Here is a 19,026-nt window from a genome sequence, read left to right as displayed (position 1 = left end):
TCTTACATTTTGGATGGCAAGGCTATAGCATATCCTTCAGCTAGGTGTACCATAGTCTAATTAATATCCAGTTGATTCAATCATTGAAGTTTCCCCTTGACTACAAATAGTGTAACAATGCACACTGGAATTTTTCCATGAAAGGTTACTTGAATTTTCTAGTAGTCATTGCCATGGTGTACTTGTTGGGGGGAACAGATTTCTCCAACCTCACCCACATATCTATATTTTTCTTTTTTTAATTGTACTAACTAGGACCTCTGGTAGAATGTTAAATAGTCTTACTGATAATGGTTCTTTGATGGGAACATAAAACTTGTATAGCCTGTGGTAATATTTGTAAAATTTTAAAATATGAAATCACTTTGACTAGCTATTCCTGCTAAGATTCTGTCCTCCTGATGATCTTACACATGTGTACAAAGATCTGTATACAGAGGTGCATATTATCTGTAATGACAAATACCACAAAAAAGACAAATATCATATGAGTCCACTTATATGAGGTACTTAGAGTAGTCAGATATGCAGATGACACCACCCTTATGGCAGAAAGTGAAGATGAACTAAAAAGCCTCTTGATGAAAGGAGAGTGAAAGACTTGGCTTAAAGCTCAGCATTCAGAAAACTAGGATCATGGCATCTGGTCCCATCACTTCATGGGAAGTAGATGGGGAGACAGTGGAAACAGTGTCAGACTTTATTTTTTGGGGCTCCAAAACCACTGCAGATGGTGACTGCAGCCATGAAATTAAAAGACGTTTACTCCTTGGAAGGAAAGCTATGACCAACCTAGATAGCATATTGAAAAACAGAGACATTACTTTACCAACAAAAGTCCGTCTGGTCAAGGCTATGGTTTTTCCAGTGGTCATGTATGGATGTGAGAGTTGGATATAAAGAAAGCTGAGCGCAGAAGAATTGATGCTTTTGAGCTGTGGTGTTGGAGAAGACTCTTGAGAGTCCCTTGGACTGCAAGGAGATCCAACCAGTCCATCCTAAAGGAGATCTGTCCTGGGTGTTCATTGGAAGGACTGATGCTGAAGCTGAAACTCCAGTACTTTGGCCACCTGATGCGAAGAGTTGACTCATTGGAAAAGACCCTGATGTTGGGAAAGATTGAGGGCAGGAGGAGAAGGGGACGACAGAGGATGAGATGGTTGGATGGCATCACTGACTCGATGAACATGGGTTTGAGTAAACTCCGGGAGTTGGTGATGGACAGGGAAGCCTGGCGTGCTGCGGTTCATGGGGTCACAAAGAGTCGGACACGACTGAGCGACTGAACTGAACTGAACTGAGAGTAGTCAAATCGTAGAGATGGGAATTAGAATGGTGATTGCCAGGGACTTGTGGGAGGCCAGAGAGTGGGGTGTTACTGTTTAATAGGTATAGAGATTTCAGTGTTACACAATGAAGAGTTCTGGAGATGGATTGTGGTAATGGTTGCCCCAACTTCTGAATGTGCTTAATACCACTGAGTTGTGCAGTTAAAAATGATTAGGATAGTAAATTTAATATTTTGCTTATTTTACCACATTTTTAAAAATTTGAGCGGGAAAGTATATGGTAACAAGTCACGCTGCTTGTTTCCCTAGTTTCCCAGTTACCCTCCTATGAGATAACCACTGGACCAGTTTTATGTGTATCCTTCTATGTGTCACTGGTAGTTACATCTCTTCCCTTTGAATTCACATCTGTATAACACTTGGTCTTTTTCTCTTAAAATGTCATACCTTTTTCTTAACAGTTTGTTAAACACGTCTTTATTATCTCACTCACAGCATGCAGTGAAATGTCTTTGTAGCTTAGTAGTTGCTCATTTAAATACCTGTTTAATAATTGAGCAAACGAATGTTGTGGTCCTGGAGGGCCCAAGAATTGGGGAGTTCTCTGTGTATATAGAAAGGTGGTGATGTGTACAATCTTCTCCTTTAGTGACCTCTCATGCAGGGTTCTCACACCTTAGCATGGTAGAATAATCCGGGAAAACTTGTTAAGATGATGATTCTGTGGCTGTTTGGAATTCTCAAGCATGTGTGGTGAAACCCAACAACCAACATTTTTCTAAGAATCTTTGCATTTCTCTGCACATAGTCGGTGATTCTCTCTTGGAGAAACATTGTCCTGAGTCATTTGTACACTCCTACAGTGCTAAAAGGAGAGAGCTTACAGATTGAGTTTAGCTATTTTGGGAGCATGTCTAATATATGTATATGTGAAAATAATCAACCTTGAGGCCTCCATATCTTCTTTGTGTAGACATGGCACACCATTAATGTTCCTCATAATAATAGAGGGATATCGTTCAAAGAATGCCTGTTCAGTCTTGTCAGGGAAGAGGAACCTATATTAAGATTTTTTTGTGAATTCTTCACACACAAAAAAATCATGTTTATAGATGTTTGTCCAATTTAAGAGCTTTAAGAAACCTAAGACCCCAAGTTCAAGAAACATTGCACTAGGATTAAATTCTACAATTACATAAGCCAACTTATAAACATAAATGTGAGCGCTGAAGTTATATGATTATTAAGATTTTATATTATCATAAACATTTAAAATCACATTTTAAAACATATGCAGAAAATTCACAGCAAAGAATAGATTTATTAATTTCTATTGGAGAAGCAGTGGTATAAAACATTAAATCCTTGAGAAACTTGAGAATGCTTGAAAAATTCTTGTTCCCAACATATAATTTTCTGATAGTGCTGACTAATGGAATTTTTAGAATTCAGGTAATCATTGATGTCAACAACTATTGAACAACAGCATTGAACACCTGTTATGGTTTAGGCCACTGAGGTTTCAGTAGTAAATAGAGCAGTGATGGCCTAGGAATGGGGAAGAAAGGGTGGGGAATGGGATGCTGTGGATCAGGAAAAGCTTCTTTTAAGGGATTGTTTTTAAAGATCTGAAGGATGAGTACCTGTTAGCTAAGTTGAGAGGTGGGGTTAAGAAAATGCAATGCACCTGGTCGTGGAGATGCAGGGAGAGGATAGAAATGTAATTTCAAGGTCGTGTGGCAACTCTGTCTTAATGTTGCTTCGTAACTGGTTTCACCTGTTACACCTGGAGATTAAGGGAAACATTTACCTTCCTTGGAACAAGAAGCTTTCTCAAGAAGTGTTAAGGTTCTAATATATTTTTGTTTCATTAGATGAGCCAGTACTGATAGCATATTTATGATTAGACTGTCAGACAACATCCATGAAGGGATTTCAGGCTGTTAAAAATGCTTGGGCTTTATTTGTTGGGTTTTCTTTAAGGGCTTACATGTAATTTTGTGAATTATTGAAAAGAAACTTAGAAACAGCAAGTGTGCAGTTTAACATGAAATGGGCAAATTTGCTTTGTTTCTCTGAAGTGCTTTTTTAAGAATTTCAACGCTTAAACTTTTAAAATCAAACAATAGAAACTCCAACATTTCAGAGCTAATGTAAACGAAAACTGTTATATCCTAAATAGCAGCATAATCAAGTAACCTTGAAACATTGGTGTTGGCCCTGTGTTGTTTTCTGTTTGAATTGAGTGGCAGTTTCCAGCATTATATAGCATTGATGTGATTCACTGATGTTTCCAGTAAGGGAATTTTGCAAGTATAATATGTTTTAGTATTAGGTTCTACTTGTGCATTTAACAATTAAAATTATTCTTGTAATGATGATGGCATTAGAAGGGATTGGGAACTGTCAAAGAGAATTGGAAGGTTAATTATCTCTTTGGTAATGAAATGCATAATCTTCCATTACGATGCTTATTTTCTTATGGTAATTGACTCATTTGCTCTCTGGTTATCAATTTAACTTCCTGACCACAAACAGCTGCTCTTACATTGTGTTTAATTGGGGTGAATTCTATCTATGAAGAAGTTAAGATCCAGAGAACATTTTAAAGGTATTATTTTATGATTCATGAGAGGGGAAAGTAAATGATGAATGAAACATTGTTTGTGATGACTTTTTCTGATAGTCTTTGAAAGTCTGCTTACTAAAAATTCATACTAAAATTATATTAATTGGATTTTCTTTTGAAGAGAATATTGCTATTTTACAGAATTATGTACTCTGCCTTAAGGGGAGTCTCAGTCCTTTAGACTTAAGGAATATGTCAATTCCTCAGAAACAAGGTGCCATAGGGGTTAAGATTGAAAGCTTCGAAGGTAGAAAAAATCATTTTGTGTATAATTATTTAATCCAAAGAAGAGGGATGGGTACAAATTGTATGTGACTATTTGCTTATAATCTTTTAAGTGGAAGGGTAAATCATTTTTAAAGATGTTAATGGTTACCTATAGGTAAAGAGAAGGAAAGGGTAGAGAAAACAGGGTGGAAGCAAGACCTGTTGGACTATACCTTTTTTTTTTTTTCATATTTAAAATTGCCAGAAAGGAGAAGCAAAATGAAAATGACTCTAAAGGTGTAACTACTTGATAGTATTGCCACACAGAAAGTTAAAATTCCAAATGAAAGTAACTATTTCAAATAAATTTAACATAGTAATTGGACAATAAACACCAAGTAGAATAATCACAAGGACAAAACTCCAAAACTCCTCAACTTTTTTCTCTTGGTGGAAATGTTGGTCTACTAAGTCTACTGGGTGTAAGATAAAGCATATAAGGAATTAAGTTGGCATCACTGAGAACAGAAATTTTTTGCATGAGCGAAAGGAAATAGAGATGAAAAATGAATAGGTTCCAGTTAAAACCTATAGTCCCAAACTTAATTGGAAATACTAAAATGAAATCATAATTTTATATTTAAAAAGTACAGATTTTAATCTGTACAAATCGGGCCCAAAATCAGTGACCAGAAGATACTAAAGACCACTTGGGTCATGTCAAAAAGGACTCAGGAAATTCCAGTGGATCTAGGCTTCTTTTGGTCAAAGATGAGGTAGTATGAAAATGAAAAGAGGGTTAACTTTAGTGGATTGAAACAAACCAAATATATTTTAATCCATGAACTCAAAAAAGCCTTCATTGATCACATCTGGGATGTGATATTAGAGAACCAGATCATTGTTTTGAAAACTGGTAAGCACAGAAAAAGAATCAAGCATTATCCTGTTCTTTCTGTAAGAGTTATACTTAAGGGTAACCAAATAATTGATGAGGAGAATCATAGAAAGGAAGATTCAGCATTGTAAAGGTGTTAAGTTGGTGCAAATTCAGCCCAATCTCATTGTAGAAGGAATGATAGAATGAGTTATACTGTTTGGCAACTCTTTTTGTGATTATCAAAGTCTTTTAACATCACGAGAGACACAGTCACACATGAACCCTCCTGATGGAAGGACAGGGCACTGCCTGTGAAATGGTCTCTTACAAAGAAGAGTGGATTTGGAACTGAGAGACCATGAATTGATAACTGACATTATGTGAAAAGCTCTTATGAATAGATAAGAAAACTGTGAATACTGTGACTGAAAAAATAGCAGAGTATGTGTATAGATAATTCACAGAAGGATAAATACAGGTGACTAACCAATGTTTAGAGGTCAACCCTAAATATTCACTGAAAGAACTGATGCTGAAGCTGAATTTTGGTCATCTGATGCAAACAGTTGGTCATCTGATGCGAGAAGTTGGCTTAAAACTCAGCATTCAAAAAACCAAGATCATGACATCCAGTCCCATCACTTCATGGCCAGTAGATGGGGAAACAATGGAAACAGTGACAGAATTTATTTTTGGGGCTCCAAAATCACTGCAGATGGTGACTGCAGCCATGAAATTAAAAGACGCTTGCTCCTAGGAGAAAAGGTATAACCAACCTAGACAGCATGTTAAAAATCAGAGACATTACTTTGCCAACAAAGGTCTGTCTAGTCAAAGCTGTGGTTTTTCCAGCAGTCACATATGGATGTGAGAGTTGGACTATAAAGAAAGCTGAATGCCAAAGAATTGATGCTTTTGAACTGTGGTGTTGGATAAGACTCTTGAGAGTCCCTTGGACTGCAAGGAGATCAAACCAGTCAATCGTAAAGGAAATCGTTCCTGAATATTCATTGGAAGGACTGATGTTGAAGCTGAAACTCCAATACTTTGGCCACCTGATGTGATGACTCCTTGGAAAAGACCTGATGCTGGGAAAGATTGAGGGCAGGAGGAGAAGGGGACGACAGAGGATGAGATGGTTGGATGGCATCACCGACTTGATGGACATGAGTTTGAGCAAGCTCCAGGAGTTGGTGTTGGACAGGTAAGCCTGGTGTGCTGCTGTCCATGGGGTCGCAAAGAGTCGGACACGACTGAGCAACTGAACTGATGCGAACAAACGACTCATTGAAAAAGTCCCTGATGCTGGGAATTATTGAGGGCAGAAAGAGAAGAAGGTGTTAGAGGATGAGATGGCTGGAGAGCATCACCGATGTAATGAAAATGAACTTGGGCAAACTCCGTGAGGTGCTGAGGGACAGGGAGGCATGGCGTGCTGAAGTCCCTGGAGTCACAAAGAGTCAGACACAACTGGACGACTGAACAACGACAGTAACCAGTGTTTGAAAAGAGTTAAATTCACTATTGATAGGTTTCCCTGACTTCATGTAGTTGTGCAGACTTTATTTTCTTAATTGCATTACTGTGTTACTTCTTAATATTATACATTCTTATCCTTCTTGGCTTCTACTGCTTACCTGGGATTCTGCCTGCTCTCTATGCTCTTACTCTTCATTTACTCAAATTATAAAGCTAATCTGGACTTCTTCCCAGGAACTGCCCCATCTAGTCAGTGCAGTAGGTTAGAAAAATGAAAAAAGAGGAAAGAAGATCAGAAAGAAAGAAATAAAACTGCCTCTATTCACAGGCAGCATAGCCTAGGTAGATAATCCCAGAATTGTCTATAAAAAGCTGCTGAAACTAATGAATATGTTAGGCATAACCATGGGATAAAAGGTCAATATGCATAAGCCAATTTCATCTCTCAATACTAAATCAACAATTATAAACTAAAAAAAAAAAAAGGAAGTACGTGCCGCTTACAGTAGCATCAAAGTTTTTGAAATACTTAGGGATACACATAACAAAGTGTAAACAAAATTTGCATATTGAAATATATAAAATGTTGATGAGAGAAGCCAAAGATCTAAATATTGGAGTGAGAAACCATGCTCATAGAAAGAAACACTCAGCATTGTTAAGGTGTTAAATTGCTGCAGATTCACCCCAATCACAATCAGAACTCCAGCAGACTGAGCACATTTTAGCCCAGCTGTTTTTTTTTTTGTTTTTTTTTGTTTTTTTTAAATGCTGCTGTTGTCGTTATTTGATATAGGGAATTCCTTGTCATTTGGAACTTCAAACAGAAGTTTGTAAGTTCCACTTGTCATGTATGTTGTAGAAACAGGAAATTATGGCATTATGTAGGAAGCTGGACTAGAGGATCTACTTTTACCCTTTAAATTCAAAATCTTACCTGAATCTTGTTATTTTTAAGTCAGTAATTTACAACTTTGGGTTAAGGGGAAAGGGAGATACTGGAATTATCAAGCTTTCCCCAATATATCTAATCTAACTCATCCCCAAAGATTCTGTCTCTACCTCCCACCCTTAAAAATCATTTCATGTAATTAAGAGTGTTACTAATGGAAGTGTGTATGTTTCAGTGAGTGAACTATTTAAAGCCTCTAATGTGACATTAGAGAAAAACACCTACTTCTGCTTTATTGACTACACCAAAGCCTTTGACTGTGTGGATCACAACAAACTGTGGAAAATTCTTAAAGAGATGGGAATACCAGCCCACCTTACCTGCTTCCTAAGAAATCTGTATGCAGGTCAAGAAGCAACAGTTAGAACCAGACATAGAATAGCAGACTGGTTCCAAATTGGGAAATGAGTATGTCAAGGCTGTATATTGTCACCCTGCTTATTTAACTTATATGCGGAGTATATCATGCAAAATGCCAGGCTGGATGAAGCACAAGCTGGAATCAAGATTGCCGGGCGAAATATCAATATCCTCAGATACGCAGATGATAATACCCTTATGGCAGAAAGTGAAGAAGAACTAAAGAGCCTCTTGATGAAAGTGAAAGAGGAGAGTGAAAAATCTGCGTAAAAGTCAGCATTCAGAAACTAAGATCATGGCATCTGGTTCCATCACTTCATGGCAAATAGATGAGGAAACAGTGAGAGACTTTATTTTTTGGGCTCCCAAATCACTGCAGATGGTGACTGCAGCCATGAAATTAAAAGACGCTTGCTTCTTGGAAGAAAAGCTTTTACCAACTGAGACAGCATATTAAAAAGCAGAGACATTACTTTGCCAACAAAGGTTCATCTAGTCAAAGCTGTGGTTTTTTCAGCAGTCATGTATGGATGTGAGAGTTGGACTATAAAGAAAGCTGAATGCCAAAGAATTGATGCTTTTGAACTGTGGTGTTGGATAAGACTCTTGAGAGTCCCTTGGACTGCAAGGAGATCAAACCAGTCAATCATAAAGGAAATCGTTCCTGAATATTCATTGGAAGGACTGATGTTGAAGCTGAAACTCCAATACTTTGGCCACCTGATGTGAAAAACTGACTCCTTGGAAAAGACCCTGATGCTGGGAAAGATTGAGGGCAGGAGGAGAAGGGGATGACAGAGGATGAGATGGTTGGATGGCATTACCGACTCGATGGAAATGAGTTTGAGTAAGCTCTGGGAATTGTTGATGGACAGGGAGGCCTGGCATACTGCAGTCCATGGGGTCGCAAAGAGTTGGACATGACTGAGTGACTGAACTGAATGTGACAGTTGTATTTCTTTGGAGGATGGGTTACTCATCAATCTGACTGAAAAGGAAGATAATGTCAGTCTTATCAACTCTTTTTTTTTTTTTTTTTTAGTTGGAGGCTAATTACTTCACAACATTTCAGTGGGTTTTGTCATACATTGATATGAATCAGCCATAGTTATCAACTCTTTTTGAATCGTAATCATGGCTCTTCCAAAATGGTTTAAATCTTAGGGAAATAGACTTTCATATTCATTTTTAAAGACAGCTTAGAACTTTCCAATTTTTCAGTACCGTCAACTTAGTAAATATTTCTCAACAGAGAAACTCAGAATTATCATTATAATTACTTTGCCAGTTAAGTAGACTAGAATATCAGTTTTTAAAGATATGTTCTTAACATATCTTTAAAAATATGTTACGTTTTCCTAAAAAAAAAGTGAGTCTCAAATAATTAAAAACTTTATGAATTCTGTGACTTTTTAATTGCTTGAAATATAAATAGCTATTTTTACTTTTATTAATATCTTAATTTCCTTTCTATTTTAAAGCCCAACCTGAATTCCTGAAGCAGCCTACCAATATATATGCTCATGAATCTATGGATATCGTGTTTGAATGTGAAGTCACTGGAAAGCCAACTCCTACCGTGAAGTGGGTCAAGAATGGGGATATGGTCATCCCAAGTGATTACTTTAAGATTGTAGTAAGTATCTTTCAAAGAAACTTAGCTCTGAAACCTTTAAGTCTCTTTAAATGTAGTCACCAAGAGATCTGTTATCTGTAGTACATGAACTGGTATATTACGATGAAGATAGAAAAATTCACTTAGAATACTGTTATTTCATTGGCTGATGAGATAAAGATAGCCCAGAAATGTTTTGATAGCTCACATATGATCACAGAGGAAACCAGTGTTTGAACCCAGCCTGAAGTTCACATCCCCTGATCAATAGTCTAGCCCTCCTACTCAGACATACTAGCATTTTAAAATATAGCCTGCACCACTTTCTGGGTAATAATTATCCTGTGTGTGTATTCACATGTACCAGTTGTCTTCATAGCTCTGTAGTCAAGGAGCAGAAATATGTCCTTGTTATACTGATGCTCAGGCCCTTCAAAATAAGTATACCCAATGTTGGACTGTTGTGAAAATAGACATAAAGATTCTTTTAAAAAAGTAAAGCAAAAGTAATCAATTAGCCTTAATCTATTAAGAAGACAGCCATGTCTGCTTTTTACTTAATAGATATATAGTAAATGCTGGTAAAGAATCCACCTGCAATGTGGGAGACCTGGGTTCGATCCCTGGGTTGGGAAGATCCCCTGGAGAAGGGACCGGCTACCCACTCCAGTATTCTGGCCTGGAGAATTCCATGGACTGTATAGTTCTGGGATCACAAAAAGTCGGACACAACTGAGTGATTTTAACTTTCACTTTAGTAAATATTATCCACTGTTACTATTATTATTATTTAATATCTTTATAATAGAATTATCTAGGTTTAAAAAAATGACATAGCTTAAGATGCATGTATGACATTCATAGACATAATCAGAAGTAATTATAGTTGTTAAAGACTTAATGTCTAATTACAAATTTCTCACATAAGTAATTCATTCTTCATAGGAATACAGTTTCTATTTTTAAAATGCATAATGTTATATGTTACAAAAAAGTAATTCACAAGTATTTAATCCTAATTAAAAAGCAGTATGTTACAGTTAACTTAGCATTTTACTCTTTATCATTATTTTCATCCTATTATAAAAAAATCTTAAACTTAGGTTGTATTATATCAGTAGCAACAATGATAGTTGACATTCATATGGTACTTGATAGTTTAACAAAAACTTTTATATAGGGGGGCTTCTAATCTGTTGTAATGATAGGTATTAGAAATAATTTTAAGAAAGTGCCTTGAATTCACAAATTCAGACTTTCACTATGGTGACATAGTATTGCATGCCAGATATTCCACCAAGCAAAGGTATAAGTTTGCATACATTGCAGACATGTCTTTCTATAAGGATTGAAATCTTAATTGTTGATGATAATGTTTCCTTTTCTAGTCAGTTAAGTCAGTACCTTGTCATTAAAACTGAGTCAATATGTTCATAGGTAAATAATATTCACTATATGAATCATATAATTGTACTTGTGTTTTTCTCTCCAGAAAGAACATGTCCTTGAGATCTGAACTAATGTTCATCAGTTGAATCATAAAATTTTGTTTTTTTCTTCCTCAGAAGGAACATAATCTTCAAGTTTTGGGTCTGGTGAAATCAGATGAAGGGTTCTATCAATGCATTGCTGAAAATGATGTTGGAAATGCACAAGCTGGAGCCCAGCTGATAATCCTTGAACATGGTAAGAGGGACTGAAATAGTAAGATGAGAGAGATTGACTGTGTGTGAGGAGCTCATACCTATCACAGGACCTATCACTCCAGGATACCTAGTGATTAATAAACTGTTTATAAAGGCTAATATATGGCATAACTAAGAGAGAAAAAATAGCCATCTAAATTATCTCTGTTGTTTTAAGTGACTGAGAAAATTTTGGATAATGTTGAAAAGAAATTGGTATTAAGAAAAGAAAAACTGAACATTTATAGTCTTACACAAATAAATGGATACTCTTCAGATTTAATCTTATTTAATCTTACAAATGTATTTCTAATCTTTAAAGTAGAAAAACTTTAATGTTTATTTTGCAGTGAATTTTTCTTTAATTTTTCCAAAGTAAAAATTAACTTGCCTTTTCTGATTTTCACACACCCAAAAAATACTTATTAAAAATTCAGACAACATTGAGAAGTAAAAAGGGGAGAAAAAACTCATTTTGTATCAGTCAGGGTCAGTTCTAGGGAAACCGCAAAGTAACTTCACTTAAAACCAAATTAAACAATTGAATATTGTTTAGTAAAAATCTGTTAACTGTAACAGGGGATTGAAGTACCAAGGAATTGGCTAGTAAGAAGTAAAAAGAATTCTAATGAATATAAAAGAATGGCAGACATGAGGAGCAGCCACTGGAGAGGATGTGGCTATGGTTTAATGGGTGATGGAGAAGTCGCCAGGCTGCCATCCCACAGAAGCTTGCTAAAAACAAGACTACACCAGCAGAGTTGGGGTACTGAAGGAAGCTACTCACCAGCACTCTGTACTGATAAGGTTTTAACACGTGTCAGGTGGCAAAAGGAGAAATACGTAAAGGGCTCAGCTTCATTTTTGCAGAGCAGGCAGTAAAGTATGAATGTGGAGCTTAAATAGTAAATTGATTACAGGCACATGCTTTAATCCCTGCCATCTAGGAGTACTGGGTATAGGCATGCATAGATGTGTATATGGTTTTATAACCTGTTTTCTTGCAACAGCATGCTGTGGACATGTTTCCATATCATTGAATATAGATCTGCATAAACATTTGTCATTGTTGAATAGTATATATGCACTTTAAATATTGGTTAATATTTAAATTGTTTCCTGTTTTTTTACTATGATGAAAGAGTCTGTGCTGAACTTCCTTATATGATTATTTTCTCATACTAAATTATTAGAAGTTGAATTGTGAAATTGATGTGGATAACTTTTATGTGAAAAACTTTTTTGTGAAACTTTTATGTGAAATTGATAAGGATAACTGTTGGGTATACTATTTGTTTTAGCAGGAGAAGTATTTTTCATTTTGTGCATTTCTCAAGAATGCATAAGGAAGAGCTGCTTTAGACATCTGATTTGATGTCTTAGTCAAATTTAAGTTCAGGTCCATTGTGGTCAGGGAAGCTCATTGGCAAAGATGGCATCTATTCTGGTTTTTCACTAAAATAGCATATAGATTTTTATATACTGTTTTGAGATTGGGATGACAGAGGATGAGATGGTTGGATGGCATCACCAACTTGATAGACATGAGTTTGAGCAAGCTTCAGGAGTTGGTGATGAACAGGGAAGCCTGGCATGCTGCAGCTGGTGGGGTTGCAAAGAGTCAGACATGACTGAGCAACTGAACTGAACTGACCTGTGTTTTATCCTTTTTGAAACAAGCTTTCAAAAACAGACGTTTTGTGAGCTAGTGGAAATTCTTAGTGACCTTGTCAGGTATGCATTAAGGATGCATGGATTCCAAGAAGAAGAGTAAATGTCTTGTTATTATTTTTGCTATTTTAATTTGCAAGATAAATATTTCTGTGGAAAATTAAAAGAGATTATAGCAATTTATAAAATCTTATCTCTGCCTTTCTGAAGTTTTTGACATTGTAAGGGATGTGAGAGATGTGCATGACTTGAATACCCAGTCCATAATGAGTGTTATTTTTCTAATTCAAATCAGGCAGCATATAGTTTAGGAGAGAGGAATTCTGTGTGAACAGGGAAGTTTTTCATGCAATGTGTTCCCTTTGTGGGGCTCCCTAGTGGCTAGGACGGAAGTAAAGCGTCTGCCCTCAATGCGGGAGACCTGGGTTCATGATAGGACCAGATGTTAAAAAGAGGACCTGGCTCACTTTAGGAACAGAATAGTTAGAGTATCTGTTCCTATAGAAAGGTGGCCTATAAAGGCAGGACAGGATCAGATTAATCATGGCCCTGGTTATAAACAATCAAAGCAATTCTGTAGTAAGGGAGTCTAATGACAAAGTCAGATTTAATTAGAAGACAGTGGCTGAAGAAATATTGTTATGAGACCATGAAGAAATAATAAGTACTTGTACTAGAGAAATAGAAAGAATCCTAATAAAGAGATGATAGTATCTAATTCAGACTTTATCAACTGATTGGATATAAAACATTATTATAGAGGAATCAAATATACTTCTAAGGTTTTATTTGGGTGACTGAAAAAATGATGCCTTTACAAAAATAGAAGAAGAAATTTAATTGAGGTGGAAGGAAACTTCTACTCAAGCTGTAAAGAACATACTTAGAACATACTACCCTCACCTATGATCAAAAGCTGGATCATGTACAAAACCATAATTTCTATGAGCCCATCAGGGAGCTGAGCTTGCGAAACAACCAAGTAACCTAAATTGCAAAGAATTAGACAACCTTCCTCTCCCAAAGAATGGGTCATGAGTTGTTTCACCTTTGGGAGAACATGAGAGAAAGAGATGGCTGCCACAGAAATGCATAAGAAGAAATTAAAATTTTAACAGAATTTTGAAGACTAAGTATGGACTAGTTTGGAATCACTGGGGGCCTCAGATAAAAGGGGAGTTCACACTTGCTTGCAAATATATTTCCCTGGGGCTCCAGAGAATGTTCAGTGTTAAGACAGGGGACAAGGTAGAGACTCGAAAAAAAGTCATTTTGGTGGAGTAAAGGTGAAGGAGGTGATCTTTAGATGCTGGGAGACAGGCGCAAAGCCCCTCCCATTTACTCAGACTCCCTTAAGCCTCCAACCAGTAGGGGAGGGGCAGAAAAACTTATTTCATAAATTACTGGAAGGACGTTAGAAGCAAGGCTACTCTGCTTCTTGGGGGAGGATCCTCTGGTCCCTAGGACACAGGCAGAGACCCACTGCTGCTGGGAAAGGGTAGAAGAGAAAACCCTTTACCTCTGAAAGAAGTGCATAAAACTGCTTTGGGCCCTGTGATCCTACGCCAGTAGCTAGGAGAGGTCTTTACTACTGGAGGAGGAATAGGGAACTACCACTAAAGACCGACACAAATACGGAGCAGATTCTGGCTGCCGTAGAAAGAAGAGGCACCAGGCCTGCCTGTTACTGAGGCTGTATTGTGTGCTCAGTTGCTGAGTTGTGTCCGACTCTCTTCAGCCCCATGGACTGTGGCCCACCAGGCTCCTCTGTCCATGGGATTCTCCAGGCAAGAATGCTGGAGTGGGTTGCTGTGCCCTCCTCCAGGGGATCTTCCCAACCCAGGGATTGAACCCACGTCTTCTGCTTGGCAGGTGGATTCTTTACCATTTTGCCACGCGGGAAGCACCCATATTATACTTGATCTTAGCCAGAATTGTATTAGGACAACTGAAAATCCCACCTTCTCCAACCATGACCTTATCACCAAGTAACAGATATATTTAATGGTCAGGAGCTCATTCTTATTTCTGCCTTAAACCACCACTATTTTCTATGGACTTACACCTCAATGTCTTATTTTATCTACTTAAAGATAGGATTTATCCCCTTACTGGTTTTTCCTTCTTACCAATTCCAGTTACTTAAGTTATTTCTAATAGAACCTGCATCTATCCTGCTGATTTTTAAAACACTTCTCTCTAATCTCAAGCTTATGTATATCATTTAAAAATATGATAGTCTAAAAGAATCTGGGAAAGGGAACTTATATAGAAAAAATAACACTTCACAATTTTTGAATGTATGAAAAAGTGAAATATAAAATCAGTGTAGGTTGAAGGGATCATACATTATATGGAATAAACAATTTGTTAGTGATTTGGAAAGAATTAAACTATACATTAACCTTATATCAATGAAATAGAGTTAAAATTTAAATTAAATCCATAAAAATGTTGAAAGATGATCGAGTCTTACCATTTACAGTACACCAGGATTTGTTAATTCACTCACCAGTTAATAAGCATTTAGATTATTTCCAATCGATCACAGTTTAACTTATAAAAAAATGAAAGAATACAGATGAAAAATTTGGTGTCTCAGGATATAAAAATTTAAATGTTTTATATGTAAAGTATGAGAAATACTTCAACTAAAGAGGACAAGCTAGGGAAGAATATAAGAATTACAGAAATTTGGCTGGATGATATCACCGACTCAATGGACATGAGTTTGGGTAAACTCCAGGAGTTGGTGATGGATAGGGAGGCCTGGCATGCTGCGCTTCGTGGGGTTGCAAAGTCCAACATGACTGAGCGACTGAACTGAACTGAACAGAGTGTTGTGAATGTAACAGGAATGCATGCAAACGGATATGGTAAAGTGACTAGCATAAGCATATAATTCACAATATGGCAAAGATAAAGATAGTTTCTAAACATGAGAAATGTTTCACCTCACTTAAAGATATAAAATTAAATCACTTTTGGTGAGATGCCATTTTTACCTAATAAAGATTTTATATATTTTAATGAACATTCACTATAATGTTCAATATTATGACTGGTTAGGGTGATTATGTTTATGTCTTTCACCCTCAGTGAAAATGTAAATTGTTACATCATTTACTAAATCCATTTGGACAATTATCTTAAAAATTACTGACTCAACCTATTTACTGTTGTTTTAGGATTTTTCCCTAAGGAAGGATTTTTTTTTTTTTTTAGTATGAAATTAGTTTTTATTTTGACCTCAAAATAAACACTTAACATTTTTCCAAAACTCAAGATGAATACTTAGAAATAAGGGTAGAAGATTATTTTTTTTCCTCCCCTGGGGAAACCAGTAAGGCAGACGTTCTAACATGGCTTGCAAGGCTCTTTCATTGGACTAATCTAGACAGTTAAGACCCGGAATCAGAGATTCGGACAAAAACTATTAATATCAGCACTGGTAATTAAAAGAGAAAAAGGTAGGGATACAGAGAGAAGAGTTAGGAAATGACTTGGATATCCCAAAGTAGATGAAATAGTTAAAATAAGTATAGTACAAACTTATGATGGAAAAGTTATTTGGCCATTAAAAACCATGTCTTTGAACAGTCTTTACTGATACCAGGAAAATATTGGTCAAGTGGTAAAGTATAAAATAATATATATCAAATAATCCAAATTTAGTTGAAAAGATTAATATGTTACACATTTAGACATTCCCACACCAAAATGTTAACAGTGGTTATCTTTGAGTAGTGATATTTTCTCAGTTTCCTAAAATAGCTCTATATTATTTTTATAATTAGTAAGGTTTTTGTTTTTGTTTTTTTACTTAATAGCAAAGCCATCTTTCAGTCAGTGCTGCAGTTTAGAAAAGATACCAAATACGTAATTTTGAGAACTTTACCAAAAACATCATGGATAGCAGTTAAGAGTTGCAAATAACACCCTTCACAAGAGAGCTGGGCTGTGTGGCAGGAAGTAAACAGAGCAAATTCTGATAAACCTCATTGATATCCTTTGATTTAGTGGAAGAAGGGCCAGAGACTCAAGTAGCCTGTAGGAGAAGGGTAGAGTCTGACCCACTTGGAACTTTTCCCTTTGTGTTCATAGCATTGTGAATCTCCATGAGCAAATACAGCATTTCCCAAATCTATTTGGCCATGGAGTTTTTTTTATTTTTATTTTTCAGTAGACCCATTAATATCTTAAAAGGTACAATTTGGGAATCATCGATGTAGAGGTATTGAAAGAAGGATGGACAATATTAAAGTTGGCAAATAGTGGCCCACAGGTCATATCCAGCCAGCCTCTTGGTTTTGTGTATAAAGTTTTACTGGACACAGCCACAGACATTTGTTCACAGATTGTCTCTGTCCAGTCTGTGAAAAATTTTGACTGTATAATGCAGAAGTGAGTAGTTAGACTGAGACCATATGTCCCACAAAGCCTAAAACATTAACTCTCTGGCCCTTTATAAAAAAAAAACTTTGCCAGGCACTCTACTCTGATACGTATCTTTTAGCCCTGATAGTTTGTGAGGGTCAGTGAAAGTCTGTGTCACTTAAAACTTTTTAAACTTAAAGTAGTTTGGGCAGGTGGGGAAAAGCAGAAGAGGGGCAGGAGATTGAGGACAAAACGACAAGAGAAAAAAGTCAGACTTGGTATGTGGATAACTAGAAGATGCACAATGGTGACTAACTCCAAGGAGGACCTGTGATGGAGATCTACAGACTACAGAGAGTCTGTTAGCACATCTTCATTGCTACCTCTGAGACACTTCGGCACTAGAAACACCACGCAGTAAGTTATGGAAAGTAGAAAGAAACTTGTGATGGTGCTTATCTTCCCATACCTTGTTGAAAAGTAATGTAAAAGTATTTGAGGGTCTTTGACATAAAGTCTTATTTTTGTAAAAGGAATTTTCTGATTCTCCTTGGAAGTGTGTAGCTGTAAATCCTGACCATCAAGCTGTTGGCTAGTGCTTGGATGAAGGAAGGCACTTTGACGCACCCACAGTTTGACTGTGATATAATTGGATAGCATGATTTTTAAGTAAATCATCACCTATGAACATTAAATGAAATTTCATAATTATAGTTAAAATATATGAAACATCTGTGCAACAACACTAGGAAACGGCTTCTAATCAAATTGGGAAGTATTGTTTGAGAATGAGTATGTCTCAAACATACTTCCTTTCCACCCCTGCAGCTTTATTGAGACATAAGTGAAGTCGCTCAGTCGTGTCTGACTCTTTGCGACCCCATGGACTGTAGCCTACCAGGATCCTCAGTCCATGGGATTTTCCAGGCAAGAATACTGGAGTGGGTTGCCATTTCCTTCTCCAATTGAGACATAATTGACGTATAAAACATTGTGTAAGTTTACAGTGAACACTGAGTGTACAATGTGATGATTTGATGCATATATATATATATTGCAAAATGTTTACCACAGTAAGGTCAGTTAACACATCCTTTTGTTGTTATGGTGCAAGCATTAAAGTTCAATACTCATAGCAACTTTCAAGTATCCACTACAGAATTGTTAACTATAGCCAACATGTTGTATATTACATCCCTAGAACTTAGAACTCTTAAACTAGAAGTTTATACTCTTGGACATCTCCCCATTTCTTCCATCCCTCAACCCCTGGCAACCACCATACTATTCTCTTGTTTCTCTGAGTTTCATGTCAAACATACTTCCTTAATATTAAACATTTAATGTGTAATTTTTAATGTTTACACATGGATTTTTGGAACAGTAATTCTTGATTTTAGAAGATTGTGACTTTAAAACTATTTAACACGGCAGTATTATTTGCTGCTAGTTCAAATTATGTCATTTTATGCTAATATACTTTGTTTTATAATCATGTTTGAATTATTTTTTAAGTATTAGCATATAAATTATTACAAATATGAGTAGTAAGAAATAAGGTAAAATGTGTTTTTGTCTGTTAAATTTTTATTACCCTTTCTTCCTGTCAGTTGGAATTTAAAAATAGATTCCAAAACTATCATGTAAGGCTAAAACGTAAAAACACAAATGTAATTTTTCTCTGTACATTCATTCATGTCAAGTCTGATAACTGGCAGTTTTTTAGTTCCAGTAAGGGAAGGTGGGTTGATGAAAAGGGAGTAATGTGAACTTGTTTTTAGTAAAGGAAATTCATACTTTACCAACTCATTAAATGACTTCTAGGATATTATGGCCATGGTAGATAAGGATACCTAGCAAATTTTACTTTTTTTTTTAACAG

General features: G+C 36.3%; 1 protein-coding gene across 5 annotated transcripts in view; it reads left to right on the top strand.

The window, feature by feature from the left end:
• Positions 1-19,026, top strand: part of NEO1 (neogenin 1) — a 225,153-nt gene that overhangs the window by 117,506 nt on the left and 88,621 nt on the right. For all 5 annotated transcript variants that reach the window (XM_061157913.1, XM_061157912.1, XM_061157911.1 and 2 more), the window contains exons 6-7: positions 9,278-9,432; positions 10,977-11,097. In XM_061157913.1, coding sequence (XP_061013896.1) covers positions 9,278-9,432; positions 10,977-11,097 — 276 coding nt within the window. The remainder of the gene's footprint in view (positions 1-9,277; positions 9,433-10,976; positions 11,098-19,026) is intronic.

Source organism: Dama dama, chromosome 12 (assembly GCF_033118175.1).
Source record: "Dama dama isolate Ldn47 chromosome 12, ASM3311817v1, whole genome shotgun sequence".
NCBI classification, from domain to species: domain Eukaryota; kingdom Metazoa; phylum Chordata; class Mammalia; order Artiodactyla; family Cervidae; genus Dama; species Dama dama.
The sequence above is the reverse complement of the archived record's forward strand: the minus strand, read 5'-3'. Positions and strand labels throughout refer to the sequence as shown.